The 15,060-nt window shown below is 51.1% G+C and overlaps 2 protein-coding genes across 4 annotated transcripts; both read left to right on the plus strand.

Annotated features, from left to right (window-relative positions):
* The first annotated feature begins 3,068 nt into the window (after positions 1 to 3,068).
* On the plus strand, positions 3,069 to 10,914 carry LOC136503515 (uncharacterized). Of its 3 annotated transcripts, XM_066498574.1 has the most exons (12): positions 3,071 to 3,305; positions 3,413 to 3,526; positions 3,688 to 3,760; positions 3,902 to 3,991; positions 8,048 to 8,164; positions 8,333 to 8,749; positions 8,970 to 9,376; positions 9,471 to 9,570; positions 9,662 to 9,718; positions 9,794 to 9,880; positions 9,999 to 10,130; positions 10,284 to 10,914. In XM_066498574.1, the coding sequence occupies exons 2-12, from the start codon at positions 3,504 to 3,506 to the stop codon at positions 10,677 to 10,679; spliced, it is 1,899 nt and encodes a 632-aa protein (XP_066354671.1). In that variant the 5' UTR covers positions 3,071 to 3,305; positions 3,413 to 3,503; the 3' UTR covers positions 10,680 to 10,914. The 3 variants fall into 3 exon arrangements, with proteins under 3 accessions (XP_066354677.1, XP_066354671.1, XP_066354666.1); XM_066498580.1 differs by having other exon boundaries at positions 3,069 to 3,526; positions 9,999 to 10,110; XM_066498569.1 differs by having other exon boundaries at positions 3,071 to 3,526.
* Positions 10,915 to 13,276: 2,362 nt separating this feature from the next.
* LOC136503536 (anaerobic nitrite reductase GLB1) lies at positions 13,277 to 14,525 on the plus strand. The gene is made up of 4 exons (XM_066498584.1): positions 13,277 to 13,520; positions 13,635 to 13,749; positions 13,866 to 13,982; positions 14,146 to 14,525. Exons 1-4 carry the CDS (start codon positions 13,399 to 13,401, stop codon positions 14,284 to 14,286), a joined length of 495 nt encoding a protein of 164 aa, XP_066354681.1. The 5' UTR covers positions 13,277 to 13,398; the 3' UTR covers positions 14,287 to 14,525.
* Positions 14,526 to 15,060: the final 535 nt, after the last annotated feature.

Below are 15,060 nucleotides of genomic sequence, written 5' to 3' on the forward strand. Positions count from 1 at the left end.
TAGCTTATATTTGAATTGGATCCAAATTGGAAGTCGTTCTGAATTTTCTAGACACGACTTTTATTATATATCTAGACTTAGCCTATATTTAGGTCTATAACAAAAATAATGTACTTCTTCTGTTTTAAATTATAAGTCGTTTGGGATTTTTGGTACATCAATTTTGCTATGTACCTAGACATATATTATATCTAGATATATAGCAAAATCTATGTACCAAAAAAGTCAAAACGACTTATAATTTGAAACATAGGGAGTATGTGCATACAAAAGACAGGAGGACTTATAATTTGGGAAACTGAGGGAGTACATATTTGCCAAGTCAATCTTTGGACCGTGCGTTGAAACGTAGCATCTAGCCATGCTGTACGTTTCTGGAACCCATGCAAAGAGACGCATATGGTGATCCATGGAAATTGGGAGCGCTTGTACGATGCACACACATTTGTCCTTCGGTTTGTGAAGTCTCTAGCTACTAGCTTGCCCTGTACTACTAGAAGAAAATTGTTCGAGCTCTGTAGCCCTCTGACTTGGCTAATAGGACGACGCCCCAATTTGCCATGGTAGAGGGCATCAGAGTACCCGTTCTCTACTGCAGCTGGTAAGTTAGCCTCTGACAGCTTAGAGAACCGATGAGAAGAATCTTTCTGGATCTCGGCCTTGGGTCGATTCCATAATCAAATGCTCGTGGAGCTGGTTTCCAATGTGCATCGCCACCGCATCTGCGGTTTCTTACCGTACTGCCCCAATTTCTCGCTTCGCCTACACGTTCCAGCGATTGTTTACAGCCAGTGGCTGGACGCATCGGCACAAGAGGGTCCAAGAGCACATGAAACCTCGAGCATGTCTGTCGCTGGGGGCATTTGTTTAATCCCTCCCACTGAGATTTTGTTATGCGGATAAGTAGGGTTACCAAGGTTCCTCTTGTCGTTATAAGCGGCACGGCTTCCCTTGGCCGTCATTGGCAGCATCATTTGGATCTTAGTGCTGGTCTCTGGTCATCGCGAAAAATCATTGTAACCGAGCTCTCTGGGGATAGGATGCAGCAACAGGCTGATCAGATGGCGCTGTACGTACTACGCGTGCGCTGTACCACGCGCGCATGTGAGACGAGAGACGCTGCGCCCTGCCCCTGCAACAGTTGGGGGGCACACGGGGCAGGCCTAGTGGCGCCAAGCAAGCCCACAGCTAATTGCACTGGGATTGGGTGAGATTCCGTGACAAGAGGCTACATGACGCCTGGGCCCGGACGGACGGGATGGTTGGGTTGGGGGCACACTGCAGATGGTATTGAGCACCTACCAATCCAACCGATACACCCTTCGACGTAGCGCTTGTCATGTAGGATAGGAGTATCCTACTACCGTGCTACTTGCCCAAAAACAAGACGCGACTTGACACCGTCGACGTCGGGCCATGTGTGTGGTCGTCTCGGCGTAGGATTTCTTTTGTGCAGGGTTTGATATAGTACAGGAAATCCTGCTTATACTAGCAACTACTGCGCCTCGGTCTCACTGGACAGTCAAAGATTTGTCGAGCCATTTGAGTGAGTGACCAAGGAACAGGAAAATGTTAGCTGGGGTTGGTCCAGTCTCAGTCCAGACATGATGATCTGTATATGGTGTAGCAGCATCAGGACAACGTCTGTGGTGACCTTGCATTGCCATTGTGAGTACATGCACCGGTGCGATGTGGGCTGTGGCGACACCAGTGACCGCGTCACATGACCTGCCAAAAACTTTCTTTTGGAGGTGCAACAGAGGGCAGAAGTAGCAGGCTTAACAGTGTGCATCAAGGCAAAGCAGCGCCTCTTTCTAGGCGAGGCGGCGAGATGACAAGCTCACCGGCTTGTCCGGCCGCCAGGGCAGCAGCAGTTGTGGCCTCCGAATGCGAGCCTGCCAGTTTCTTGGCCGTGTCCTTTGGCTTACCTTGCAACTCGCTCGCTGCCCCGGCCCGAACTTGGTCACGTCTGTTCCTCTGCGCCGTGGTGTGTGTGGTCATGTACGTATGCATGCAAGACATGGCCCGTTCGAGTCTGGATCGAAATTGGCTGAAAAATACTATTCTGACTGAAAATGTTGTGGAAAAAAATACTGTTCCGACTGAAAAAAGAAGCCGACCATACGACGAGCTCCATCGATTACCGGAGCAGAGTCGGTCACAGGTGAAACAATGAAACAACGCCATGCATGCCACTGTCCTGCTGCGTTGCTTACAGTCCTTTTTATCCGCATGTGACCTGCTCATCTCATCATTGCCCAGCAAAAACCTGCATGCACCGATGAAGTTGGATCACCATTTCTACCGACAGAAACAGGAACCTCACAATCTTTTGAACCGCTTGGTGAAAAAGAACCATTCCTAGCTTGCCTTGCTATAAAGAGCAGATGCTCAATGTGGCAGAAGATTCTGTTACTATTTAGTAATCGGATTTTCTGATACTAGCCTGATTATGATGTGACAGAGGTGAAAAGGTCAGCAGCCTTGGACGGAGTAAAATTACCACGCGTGCTGCGTGCATAAACAAAGTAAACCGGGCAGATCTGGGTAGAAAATAGAGCGAGGCCTTGTTTAGTTCCACCCCAAATTCTCAAAAAGTGCTACAGTATCTGTCACATCGAATGTTTGCGGCCCGTGCATGGAGCATTAAATGTAGACGAAAAAAAAACTAATTGCACAGTTTGGTGGGAAATTGCGAGACGAACGTTTTGAGTCTAATTAGTCCATGATTGAACACTAATTGCCAAATAAAAACAAAATGCTACAGTAGACCCAAATTCCAACTTCTACAGCTAAACAAGGCCTGAGGCCCTTCTCTGAGCTTCTGCCCTCTCGACCTTGCATAAAATAGAAAAGAAGTTGGTACTCAGTCTTAGGAGTCACAGGCATAAATATACAAGGGACTTGTCACAATAAATAAAGCATCGGAATAACCGGACACAGGACCGATCTGGAGTGCTGTTCTGAGATAGCCTCTGAAACAGTACCAGCTCCACCGTACCGGCAGTGGAGTGGTGTGGTCCGTGTGACCGTGCGGAGTGGGGGACTGGGGGTGGAGTGCCTCAAGTTCATCGCCCTCAGGCCCCAGCCCTCGCACTCCTCACTCAGTTGTCCTCTCACCTCACAGTCACAGAGCAGGGAAGAAGGGGCCTGGGAGGGAAGGAAGGAGGATGAACTTTCAGCCGAGAAACAAAAGGCAAAAGCATCAGCAGGTCAAGGCTTTAGCAGGTGATCGACTCCTCGGCAACAAGCCAACAACTCAGGCCTCCACTTGCTGCGGATGATTCACCTGTGATGTGAGGCAGGTAGACGCTGCCGTCTCCCTTTCTAGCCTCTACCTGTACCCCATCTGCTCCCTTCGGTTCTTTAACCTTCAATGCGGGTGGCGGATTTCAACGGTTTGCTTACCTAGCCGCAAGATAGCAATGGCGAAGGCCTGGTTGAGCTCTGTGTCAGCTCCGGGCGGAGAAGCTGTAGACCTGTAGCCCCCTTGCTAGCTGGCAATGTCTCACAGCCGCTCCAAGAGGTGAGACCTCCCTGTTTCCCTTATTCAGTCTGACGAACCTGCGTATTTAACTTTGATGGTTGCAATACCCTGTTTGGAGAACTGCTGTTGCCAAGAAAGATGGTTCTTGTGTTTTAGAAGCGGTTCTAGGCTAAGTGACCTTGGGGATTTTGCATTGGCAGCGATTCTATCAGAGTGCTCAGAATGGATAGCGCGGATTCGGCTTCGTCGAGGTGCCACGCTCAGCATCAACAGGTAACTCTCCGTCTGCGCTTGTTGAAAAATGCGAGGCTACCACTTGCTTCTTCAGTGTCTTGAAAATATCTGGTACATATCCTGACTAGATGTTATCTGATTTCTGTTCTGCTTGACTCTTGTACAATGTCTGTTGAATAGAAGGATGCCGGAGAACTCAAGGACCAGAATAGCACCAGCAAGATGCAGTCCAGTGCTACTGAGCTTCCTCCATGCTCCTTGAAGCGTGAGGTAAAATCAGATATCAGATCTTCTCCCCCGTAGCCATAGGTTATTGTTCATTCCAGACCTGTCTCAACTAGTTGTTTCAGAGGTTATTGGAATGGAGGGAGTATTTATTTTGTCATGTTTTCTTCACTAAATGCCATATGTCAGTATAAGAATGTCAATATAATTTGTGATACCTCTTTGTGCTCTCAAGGATGGTAAAGAGCTCACACCTATGCACCAAATATCGCTTACTCACTGCTGCAAGCCTGCAAAGGAGGCGGCAACTATGGCGTTACTGCTTGCCTGCAGAAAACTCCTTGGTGGTGAATACCTAGTGTTTGTGTTTAGCTATGTTTCCAAATATGTAACGCCCCTGTAAACTCGCTGCTGTAACTGTCGACGAAATCTAGTCGCCAGTCTACCGAGGGGTATACCTATGGTAGTAGATGATCGGTGGGGGTGCGCGTGATCAGGAACCTGATGGTAACAGAGACACAAGACACAAGATTTATACAGGTTCATGCCGTCGATGTGACATAAAACCCTACGTCCTGTGCTCTGTTATTTTGTATTGATTGTGTAACAGAGACACAAGACCCCGCACAGAGCGGGAGCTCTCTGTACTGGCTACGCCCTTTTGTGTAACAGATTCGATATCTCTCGTCCAGGGGACCCCTACTCCTCCTTATATACTCTGGAGAGGTAGGTTTATAAGAAAAATATCCTATTTGGTATTACAATATCTTTTTGTAGCCTTGCGGTGCACGTCGACCAGTGTCGTGCGCCGCACGCCTTGATCTTGTGGGCTGGGCCACCTCTGATGGTGCGGCCTATGTCTTGTCCTATGGATACCGGAGGTCATATCCCCCACAGCTAGTCCCCGAGCGCCTTGTATCCGCTTGGCGACGCCGTCTTGATCAAGTCCGAGCAGTTTAACATGAAGCCGATCAGTTTTCTTGACGACCTGGACGGTAAAAATCGAAACCAACCTGTTAAACTAGTGACCTGAGCGGTGAAAGTCGAAGCCGACCAGTTAAACTGGTGACCTGGGCGGTGAAAGCCGAAGCCGACCAGTTAAACCAGTGACCTGAGCGGTGAAAGTCGTAACCGACTAGTGTAACCGGTGACTTGAGCGGTGGAAGTAGGAGCCGACCAGTTTAACAGGTTAATCGATCTCGGACTTAGCCAAGTAAGGCTTGCCGGAAGGATGTAAGGGGCTCAAGATTAAATTGAAAAATTCTCCAGGCGAAGTGTAGCCACTTAGACTCCGTTTGCGAGGAATCATCCATGACTTAGTCAATAAGGATGGTAAATCAAGAAAAGAGCACTACATTCACCGCCAGTGAAGTGTAGCCACTTAGTCCCCGAGTTTGCTGGAAGATGAAGAAATAAATATTGTAGCAGGGTCAAAGAAAATAAGCCTGAAAGCTTGCCGATGTGATCTGTCATGTGCGTATCAAGACCCCAGACGTGCTACCCAAGATCAGCACCATGATCCGAACAGCATAGAGCAAGTTGATAGCACACCGATGAGACATAGCAAGATCCGACCACCAAGGGAGTCCCTAGCTTAGCTGGCGACTCTTGCACGAAGAATCCGAACGCCGAGGAGTCCCTAGCTTAGCTGTCGACGCTTGCATGAAGAATCCGAACGCCGAGGAGTCCTCAGCTTAGATGGCGAGCCCCCAGCATGGCTGACGATGAAGCAACGAACAATCCAAACGTCGTGGAGTCCCCAGCTTAGCTGGCGAGCCCCCAGCATAGCTGACGATGAAGCGACGGACAATCCGACCAGTTGGTTGGCGTAGAATCGAGCACCGAGTAGCCCAACCAACTGGTCGGCGGCGAAGTGAGCGCCGAGTAGAAGTGAACGTCGAACAGTCCGACCAACTGCTCGACGACGAAGTTTATGAACCTAGCGGTCCGACCAGTTGATTGGCGGAGAAGTCCGAATGCCAGGTGGTGCGACCACCGGGACGATGATCCTACAATAAATATGTAGAATGAGTAGTACATGATGCAAAAATAAATATACGAACTCGGCGATGAAGGCAGCAGGGCGGATTAGATAAACATTATGTTTGTATGTAGTGTTCATATTTTAAATATGAGTAACTTCCTGTCAGTTGGCTCTGTATCGCATCACCAGCCCCGACTAGCCCATACTCATTAGCGTAGAGTGCTTAGCACCCGTTTAAGCGTAAGAGCACAGGCGTCGCCGAGGAGCCACTGTCGATCACCCATAACGCAGAGGGCTGGCGCTCGTGCACGTGTAGGAGTGAAATCGAGAACATGGTTGTTTCTGGTAACGCAAGTGAGAACGTGGCTGGTCGGCGAGTTGATGAAGAATATCTTAAATATATTGTAAACATTAAGTTTTCTTTTGGAGATGTGTTTATATTTAATATAAACTGCCCTGAGCCGTTAGTTTGTTGGTTGAGCCCCCCAGCCCCGGCTAGCCCGTAAACCGTAACGCGGAGCGCTGGAGCTCGTGTACGTGTAGAAAGACAAGCATCACCGATGAGCCGCTGCCTACCACCCATAACACAGAGCTCTGGAGCCCGTGTACGTGTAAGGAGAAGCCGTTGACAGGGCCGTCTCTGAAAAACACAAGTGTAAACATGGCTGTTCAGAAAGTCATTGAGGCGAAAACGTATGTTATCTTTAAGATGGTTTACATGGAAAAAAGTCGTTTGTATAATAATCATGGAGAAAACAACATGGAGAGACATCGGAGACATATGAAAGATTAGAGAATATTTAGAAGAATATTAAAGCGTGACTTAGCTTGATTGACGCCGAGTGGAGTAGAGGAGCCGGTGAGTCATGATGTCCCGAGTAGATGGATGTGATTTGGACGGCTCGCTTGACAGCTCGAACGGCTCGCTTGACGGCTCAGACAAGTACGCGGAGTCGTAGGCGAATGGGCGTAGTCAGAGCCTGACGGAGTCAATCCGCGTGGGGAGGCGAAGCCCTTGGGCATGTTCGACTGAGGCGAGGCGCAGTCCGAGATCTTCCTTGCATGTCTGACATACGTGAGATTGCTTGCATGGTGGTGTAGATCCAGATGCATATGTGCTTGTATATCTCTTCAATTACTCCAATTCGCTTGTACGGACGATCAGCATCTTCGGTGTAAACACCGCTCCACATCGCTTTATCGTTGGCCGCCTTTCTTGATTGCTGGTCGTCATGATCTGCGGCAACGATCTTGCGTATCCAATTGGGTTGTTGCCAACAGAAAGCATGCAGACAAACGGATATATGTCTGTTGGAGGCGCATGGCAAGGCGTCGGACTCTAGCACGTGCGGCCGTTCGCCGAGGAAAGCAATCCGCTGCGTGTCAGCGTCGAGTTGCCGCCGAATGCTGAGTTGCCGGCGACGTTGGTTGAAGAAAAGATTCCCATCTGGTTCGCCATAGAATCAGCACGCACACCCCCTACCTGGCGCGCCACTGTCGACGAAATCTAGTCGGCAGTCTACCGAGGGGTATACCCACGGTAGCAATGATTGGTGGAGGTGCGCGTAATAGGAACCGGATGGTGACGCGGGCGCAGAGACAACGATTTAGATAGGTTCAAGCTGTCTGATCAACGTAATACCCTAAGTCCTATGTCTTTGGTGGATTGTATTGATTGTGTATCAGATTCGATATCTCTCGTCTATGGGACCCCTGCTCCTCCTTATATACTCTGGAGGGGTAGGGTTACAAGAAAAATATCCTATTTAGTATTACAATATCTTTTTTTAGCCTTGCGGTACACGCCGACCAGTGCCGTGCGCCGCACGTCTTGATCTTGTGGGGTGGGTCACCTCTAATGGTGCGGCCCATGTCTTGTCCTATGGATACCGGGGGTCGTATCCCCCACAGTAACCCTCTCACAACCCCTCAAACTACAGTAAACGTTGTTGAGTAGCATTTGTTATTGCCCTCCAATGCAATCCAATCAGGTGGGAAGTCTCCTCCCCTCCATGACCTGTAAAAAGAGAAAAAAAAAACTCAGCATTTTTCATTCTTGAAATGTATGTGATGATATTTCTACCTGATTATTCATACTTACGATGCTGCTTCTGCAGGTCCAAGTCCTTGAAAAGCGACTAAATGATCAATTCGTCATGCACCGTGCTCTTGAGAAAGCACTAGGTTACAAGCCTTGTACTATTCATGCATCAAGCGAGAACTGCATTCCAAAGGTGAAAGTCCTTCTCTTATACAGTTCAGCATCTGGACGAGCTAAAAAAAAGTGTGGAAATATTTACCATATTATTCCAATGTTTTACTTCTACACCATGATTTTTTTTTCTGAAGACAAGAGTTTTCACTTAACACATAGCCTCTTTCTTTCTTCCATGCCATCTCAGCCGACTGAGGAGCTAATAAAGGAGATTGCAGTACTCGAGCTAGAGGTCATATGCTTGGAGCAACATCTCCTAACACTATACAGAAAGGCTTTTGAACAACAATTTTCCCCTGTGAATTCTGCTTGTGATGTCGAAAGTAACAAGCAGCCAGCTAGGTCTTTTTCAGGCATACTATCTGAAGCTTCAGAGCTCAACTTCTCCACCCCAAGGAAGCACCAACTAATCCAGTCCAGTCGAATGGTCATGGCACGCAAGTCCACACCTACAGCTTCTACGAGCGAGACTAGCAATGAAAAGATCAATATTGGACGCAGCCATTCCTCGCTCCTGCACCGTTCTGTTAGGGTATCTCCGTCAGCAAACAACCTTGCTAGAGCTCTGAAACCATGCCATACTTCACCTCTATCTTTTGTTGAGGTACAAAATGATGTCTGAAATCTCTTTGGTTCTAAAGTATTTTAATAGGTTTGCTGCAGGGCTTAGTTAGTGGTACCTTCGTCTTGAACTACAAGGGATTCTAGCTATGCACCTGGGCAGAGCCAGAATCCCTTGTATTTTATAGGATGAAGGTAGTACATGTTTTATAGTAGCAAATTTGATGTGCTGAAATCCTAACATAATCTCAACCGATGACCAGGAAGGAAAGTGCATGGATCCTGGCATTGTGAGTTTGGCAGACATCTTGGGGACCAGGGTTGCAGACCATGTTCCTCAAACGCCTAACAAGATATCTGAGGACATGATCAAATCCATTGCGGCCATATACATAAGGCTGAGAGACGTCCATGCCGTGCAGCATGCCTTCTTCCCCTCACCGTGCTCATCCTTTTCTTCAGCAAGTGGACTATCTTCCAAGTATACTGCAGATATATGGAGCCCCAGGTGCAGGAAAAAGAGCTTCATCGAGGCGTGGCAGGACAACGAACTAGGCAATGGTGAATCAAGGGAGCTTGGGCTGCAATATGATTCTGTGATAGAGGTGTCTGCTCTTTGCAAGGGTGATCAGAGGTCTGCTGACGTTAAGGATATGTTGCGCAAACATATGTGAGTATTTGACATGTCATTTTTTTTTTCTCTTCCAGTCCGTAGGGATGAAAATACAAGCCTTTGCTGACTAGCTGCAGGTTCCACTTTGTAGGTCACTTGTACAGCTTCTAGAAAGTGTTGATCTCAGTGGAATGAAAAACGAAGAGAAGCTTGCTTTCTGGATCAATGTGCATAATGCGATGATGATGCATGTAACTATTTTCTTGCCCTGAACCTCGATATCTTACTCAGCTTCTTGAACTGATGGGTTTCAATCTAAGCATTTCTTCTTCTTCTTTTCAGGCCCATATCGAGTACGGGATTCCACAGAGTAACAGCAAAAGGATACTGCTTACCAAGGTGGAAAGACCTATATCGAATTATAAATCTCAGCCTGATTTGAACTTGAGTCTGACGGCATGTTTTGCGCCACAGGTATCCTACATCATTAGTGGCCAAAGAGTAAACGCGGAGCTGATAGAGTGCCAGATCCTGTGCTGCCGAGCACACTCTTCTGGACAGGTTTGTTCTGCCTTGTGCCTCCTCCTGTATTCTGTTTATTTTTGCCTCCCGGAGTCAGGCCTTAGCTTAAAAACTGGTCAGTCGATTCATGGTGGTTCCTTCTGGATGAATCCTGCAGTGGCTTCGGCTGCTGCTCTACCCGAAATGGAAGTCCAGCAGGGACAAGGACGAGCTGCAAGGCTTCGCCGTGGACCGCCCCGAGCCGCTGGTGCACTTCGCACTGTCCTCCGGTAGCTACTCGGACCCAGTGGTACGTAGCACGTAGCACGCTGCATCAAACGCACACCCAGTACCCCAACTCCCAGCTCCCAACGGGACGGGACACACGCACATCACGTACGAGTACGAGAGCTCCGAAGCATTCATCTCCTCGAATCCAATCCAACTGTAACTTTCCTTGCAGGTGCGGCTGTACAGCTCGAAGAGGCTGTTCCAGCAGCTGGAGGCGGCGAAGGAGGAGTACATCCGCGCCAACGTGGGCGTCCGCGGGCGGGGGCAGCACAAGATCATCCTCCCCAAGGCCCTGGAGCTGTACGCGCGGGACGCCGGGCTGGGCGCGCAGGAGGTGGTGGCCGCGGTCGAGTGCCACCTGCCCGAGGGCCTCCGGGACGCCGTGCGCCGGAGCCAGCAGCAGGCCGGGCGGGCGCGCGGCAGGGGCGGCGGCGGCGTGGAGTGGAAGCCCCACAACCTCGCGTTCCGGTACCTGCTGGCCAAGGAGCTCGTCGGCGGGTCCCCCGCGTGCAGCCGGCCGCTCGAGAAAGGCGGCCCCGTCAGTGCGCCGCTGCGTGCTGATCTGTGATCCATCAGATCGCCGTGGGTCCGTGGCCGTGCAGAGCCGAGCCGGAGGTGTAACGAGTTTCGAGATGCGCGGCGGCCGGCGGCGGCACACTGCGGGGCGGGGTATGTTGTATGTACACAGAGAGAGGGACGCGAGACATCATCTGATGGACTAGTACTAGTATGCCTCTTTTGTCGAACATAGTGAATAGTGGCACCTGAATTCCCCCGCTTACCTGGCCGTTTGGAACGCAAGAAATTCGAAAGAAACTTTACACTAGGAGGTTCACACAAACCAACTCGTTTCGCGGAGAAAGCGGAACGATAACGATACATACTAGTCGACCGGACGGACGGCGTCTGCTCATTTCCGCACCCGCTCATTCCTCCCGTGCCCCTTCCGCCACCGTGGCATCTCCGCACCCGCCGCGCCCGCGCTGCAAACGCTCCTCTACCGAGCCGCACCTGCCCTTGCCCCCACGCACGAGCCGTGCGCCTCGCTGTCTCCCTCTCCCTCCACCTGCTTCGACGCGGCGGCGTCCCCGACGCGAGCACGAGCTCTGATCCACATGGCCACCCCCCGCGACCCCCTTCCTCTTCTCCGGCCGGCCACCTCTGGCCTCAACTCCAGTGCGGGGACGAGCGCAACCGCGGCGACGGCCCCGTCGCGGGCGCGCGGCCCTGCTCCGGCACTGGGAGCCCCCAATGCCCGCAGATCCGGCGGCCATGGCGATCCCCGCGCCAGGCTCTCTCTCCCCCCATGTTGCAATTGTATGTTTCAGTTGTTTCAGACGTTTCAGAGGTATGTTGCAGTTGAATCATATGGATGTTATAAAAGTAGATCGGGGATGTTGCACATGTTATGTATGTTGCAATTGTTTTAAGAGGCATGTTGCAATAGTATGTTTCGAGTGTTTCAGATGTTTCATCTGTGTTTTCCAGACGCATGTTGCAATTGTGTTTATCTGAATATTGCACATGTTTCATATAGATGTTGCATGTGTTTTATTCGGATGCTGCGTATGGTTGCAATGGTTTTCAAGTGTGTTTCAGGTCGTTTTTCAAGTGTTTCATAAGCATGTTTCAAGTGTTTCAACTGTCTTCAGACGTATGTTGCAGCGGTTGTATTTGGATGTTTTCAAAAATAGATCTAGTGTTGTATCTCTCCTACTCCCACATTCTGTTGCATCGCCTCTCCCGGAGCCGGCAGGGCATCCATACGAACGAGGGAGGGCGAGGGCACGGGACGAGGGAGTTGCGTGCGTCGAGCGCAAGCGAGGGAGCTCCGTACGGATGGACGTTGCCTCCGGAGCGGGATGGGGGCTGGGCGGAGGGGACTGCGTACGTCGCGGTTTAGGAGCAAGGGCGCATGCACGTGGTGACGTGGGCGCGACGGGCGGGCGCTCTCCTGTTACGCTGGTGTAGCATATGTGGGACACGGAGGTTGCGTCGAACGGGAGCCGCGTTCGGACGCAGGTCTAGGGCCCGACGTCAGGGCGCTAGGCTCGCCGAAATCGGAAACGTTTCCACGTTCCAATGAAGGGCCTGGTTACAGTGAGTATAACACTGTACTCCGTACAAAGTTAGGCCCGTCGAGACCTGACCAACTCGGCCCAGGAACAACCGGACCGGACACTTAACTTTGCCCGGCGTTCTCGGAACGTCCCGTCGATGTTTGGAAACGAGCACGACTCCTGCTTCTTGGTGGAGAAGAAAGAACGGGGACGACGAACGAGACTTTGACTTGATTTCCTTTGCTATTGCTAAAACCCGCCGCTGTTTTGCTCTCCGCGCGCTTAGCCGCCCACGTTATTGACAAAGGATTGCCTTTGAATTGCATTTCCTCTCGCAGCTCTCCTTTGCACCTCTCCGGACAGGTGTCTTCTTCTCGACGCGCCTTTCCTCTCCTTCGCACTGACTGACGCTGGAGCCGCTGCCTGCTGGCCTCCTCGCTGCTGCCGCTGCGATGGCGGCCCGCGCCCCAGCTCCCAAGTCCCCAACTAACCCACCCTCGCTTTTGTCGCTGCGGCACATGGTTTTGGCCTTGCACCCCCGACTCCGTGCTGTATGCGTAATTGCGTACCGCTACTAAGAGCATCTCCAAGAGTTTGCCAAATTTTACTTGGCAAATCTTGTGATTTGCCAACTCCCAAAATCATATGCCAAGTAAAAAAACAATCCATCTCCAAGAGTTTGGCATTTTTGACTTGGTAAAATAAAAAAACCCGTTAACAAAATGAGGAGGCCCGCTAAGCGAACGAAGAGCCCCGCTAAGCGAACGAAGAGCCCCGCTAAGAAACGAAGAGCCCCGGATGCCAAGCCGTATTGCGCGCGCGGAGGGAAGATTTGCCAAGTTGCTATTAATGCCAAGTTGTTTTGCCAAACTGTTAGAGGCTATTTTTTCTTGTTTTGCCAAAATTATATGGATGCCAAGTTGAGATAGCAAACTCTTAGAGATGCTCTAACAGAGGAGCAACGCAACATGACCACTGCCCACTGGTAGCCGGTCCAAGCTTCTTGGCTCGTCAGGTGCCCCAAGGGCCAAGGGCCGCCCTCGCCTGGGCCGATCCACCTATATAAATATAAACTTGTGCTCCACTTCGGTTCGTATCACACCCAATTTTCCCACTATAACCGGAACGTGCACCCATCCAATCCCACCAGTGTCGGGCTCAGGTAACTGACACAGCTCTACATCAACTCAGGAAGCTAGCCAGCAAGCCGAACAATCAACGACAGGCATGGCGCTCGCGGAGGGGAACGACGCGGTCGTCTTCAGCGAGGAGCAGGAGGCGCTGGTGCTCAAGTCCTGGGCCATCATGAAGAAGGACTCCGCCAACCTGGGCCTCCGCTTCTTCCTCAAGTACGTTATTTGTTGGTATCCCTGTGCTATTTCTACTGCGTTTGGGTCCGGCGGTCATCGCACTTGCTCCTTGATTCATGGGCGCCGCCGTCCGCTCCTGCTGACTGACTGCAGGGTCTTTGAGATCGCGCCGTCGGCGAAGCAGATGTTCTCGTTCCTGCGCGACTCGGACGTGCCGCTGGAGAAGAACCCTAAGCTCAAGACGCATGCCATGTCCGTCTTTGTCATGGTACGTACGTTCTCATGCATTTCTCACGCTAGAATCGATCGAGATGGAAGCTTCACGCGATCGATCGAACGACAAGGACTGACAGGAAAAATTGTGTGTCGCTATCAATGCTGCAGACTTGCGAGGCGGCGGCGCAGCTTCGCAAGGCCGGGAAGGTCACCGTGAGGGAGACCACTCTCAAGAGGCTGGGCGCCACGCACTTGAAGTACGGCGTCGCAGATGGCCACTTTGAGGCGAGTCCACATGCAACCGGGCCGGGCCCCCAATTGTCAATTCACCTTTATTCCTGACTTGGAAAGACAGAACGAAAGCGTTCTTGTCTTCTAGATTGAAAATGATGATGTCACAACATTGAAATAATAATCGTAATATCGCGCGTGTTGATCACGAATACAGGTGACGGGGTTCGCGCTGCTTGAGACGATCAAGGAGGCGCTCCCTGCTGACATGTGGAGCCTCGAGATGAAGAAAGCCTGGAGCGAGGCTTACAACCACCTGGTGGCGGCCATCAAGCGAGAGATGAAGCCTGATGCCTAGTGCGACCACTGAGCTTCAAATTGACCCATACACAGCACCGTCTCAAATGTACCGTCGCTTGATTGCCGATTAACTCGTGTGATCTTGCACTTTAGCAATTTCTCTCTGGAGAAGCGTGTGTTATTATTTTTGTGAGAGCTTGTGTACTGTCTTTTTGTCGGGGACCTAATACCGGGGTACCCCAGAAGGTGGAACCGATAACCACCGAACGTGAAAAACTTCTGGACGTATAAGGGCGCCGTTTCATCCCTGGTTCGAATAACAGGAGTTTAGTTCCGCCCCGCCCAACGCCTTGGGGACAGACTCGGTTTCTCCCGAGGGCCGAGGGATAAGCTCCGTCTCGCCCGACGCCTTTAGGGCGGGCTCGGTCTCGCCCGAGGGCCGAGGATTAGTGTCTGTCTCGCCCGACGCCTTTAGGGCGGGCTCGGTCTCGCCCGAGGGCTGAGGGATAGTTTCTGCCTCGCAAGACCCCAGAGGAGCAGGGTCGGTCTCGCCCAGGAGATAGGGATTGGTCTCCGCTTCGCCCGACGGCGAGGAACGAGCCTCACCCTGCTCCGTATCTAAAGTTTGGATTCACCTTACCTGACCACTTCTCCCTGTTCCCTCAGGATGATAGAAACAGGGCAACACAAGACGTTCGGGTCAACCATGGCTCCAAGAACCATACCCTGCGCCCTGACAGGAAAAGTACTACCAGGGGAGGACGGGACGGGTGCTTTAGACCCTTCCAGGCGCCGCAGGGCCCGAAAGGTTGTACAGGTGCGTGCTCCTCGC

This window comes from Miscanthus floridulus, chromosome 1 (assembly GCF_019320115.1).
Source record: "Miscanthus floridulus cultivar M001 chromosome 1, ASM1932011v1, whole genome shotgun sequence".
Lineage (NCBI taxonomy): Eukaryota > Viridiplantae > Streptophyta > Magnoliopsida > Poales > Poaceae > Miscanthus > Miscanthus floridulus.

Bases quoted from the DNA above. Each gene is read 5' to 3' on its own strand.
- LOC136503536 (XM_066498584.1), top strand. From the start codon at position 13,399: ATGGCGCTCGCGGAGGGGAACGACGCGGTCGTCTTCAGCGAGGAGCAG. The intron at 13,521-13,634 runs GTACGTTATTTG...GACTGACTGCAG, and splicing joins GGCCTCCGCTTCTTCCTCAA to GGTCTTTGAGATCGCGCCGT. The intron at 13,750-13,865 runs GTACGTACGTTC...TCAATGCTGCAG, and splicing joins CCATGTCCGTCTTTGTCATG to ACTTGCGAGGCGGCGGCGCA.
- LOC136503515 (XM_066498569.1), top strand. From the start codon at position 3,504: ATGTCTCACAGCCGCTCCAAGAG. The intron at 3,761-3,901 runs GTAACTCTCCGT...TCTGTTGAATAG, and splicing joins GCCACGCTCAGCATCAACAG to AAGGATGCCGGAGAACTCAA. The intron at 9,571-9,661 runs GTAACTATTTTC...TCTTCTTTTCAG, and splicing joins ATAATGCGATGATGATGCAT to GCCCATATCGAGTACGGGAT.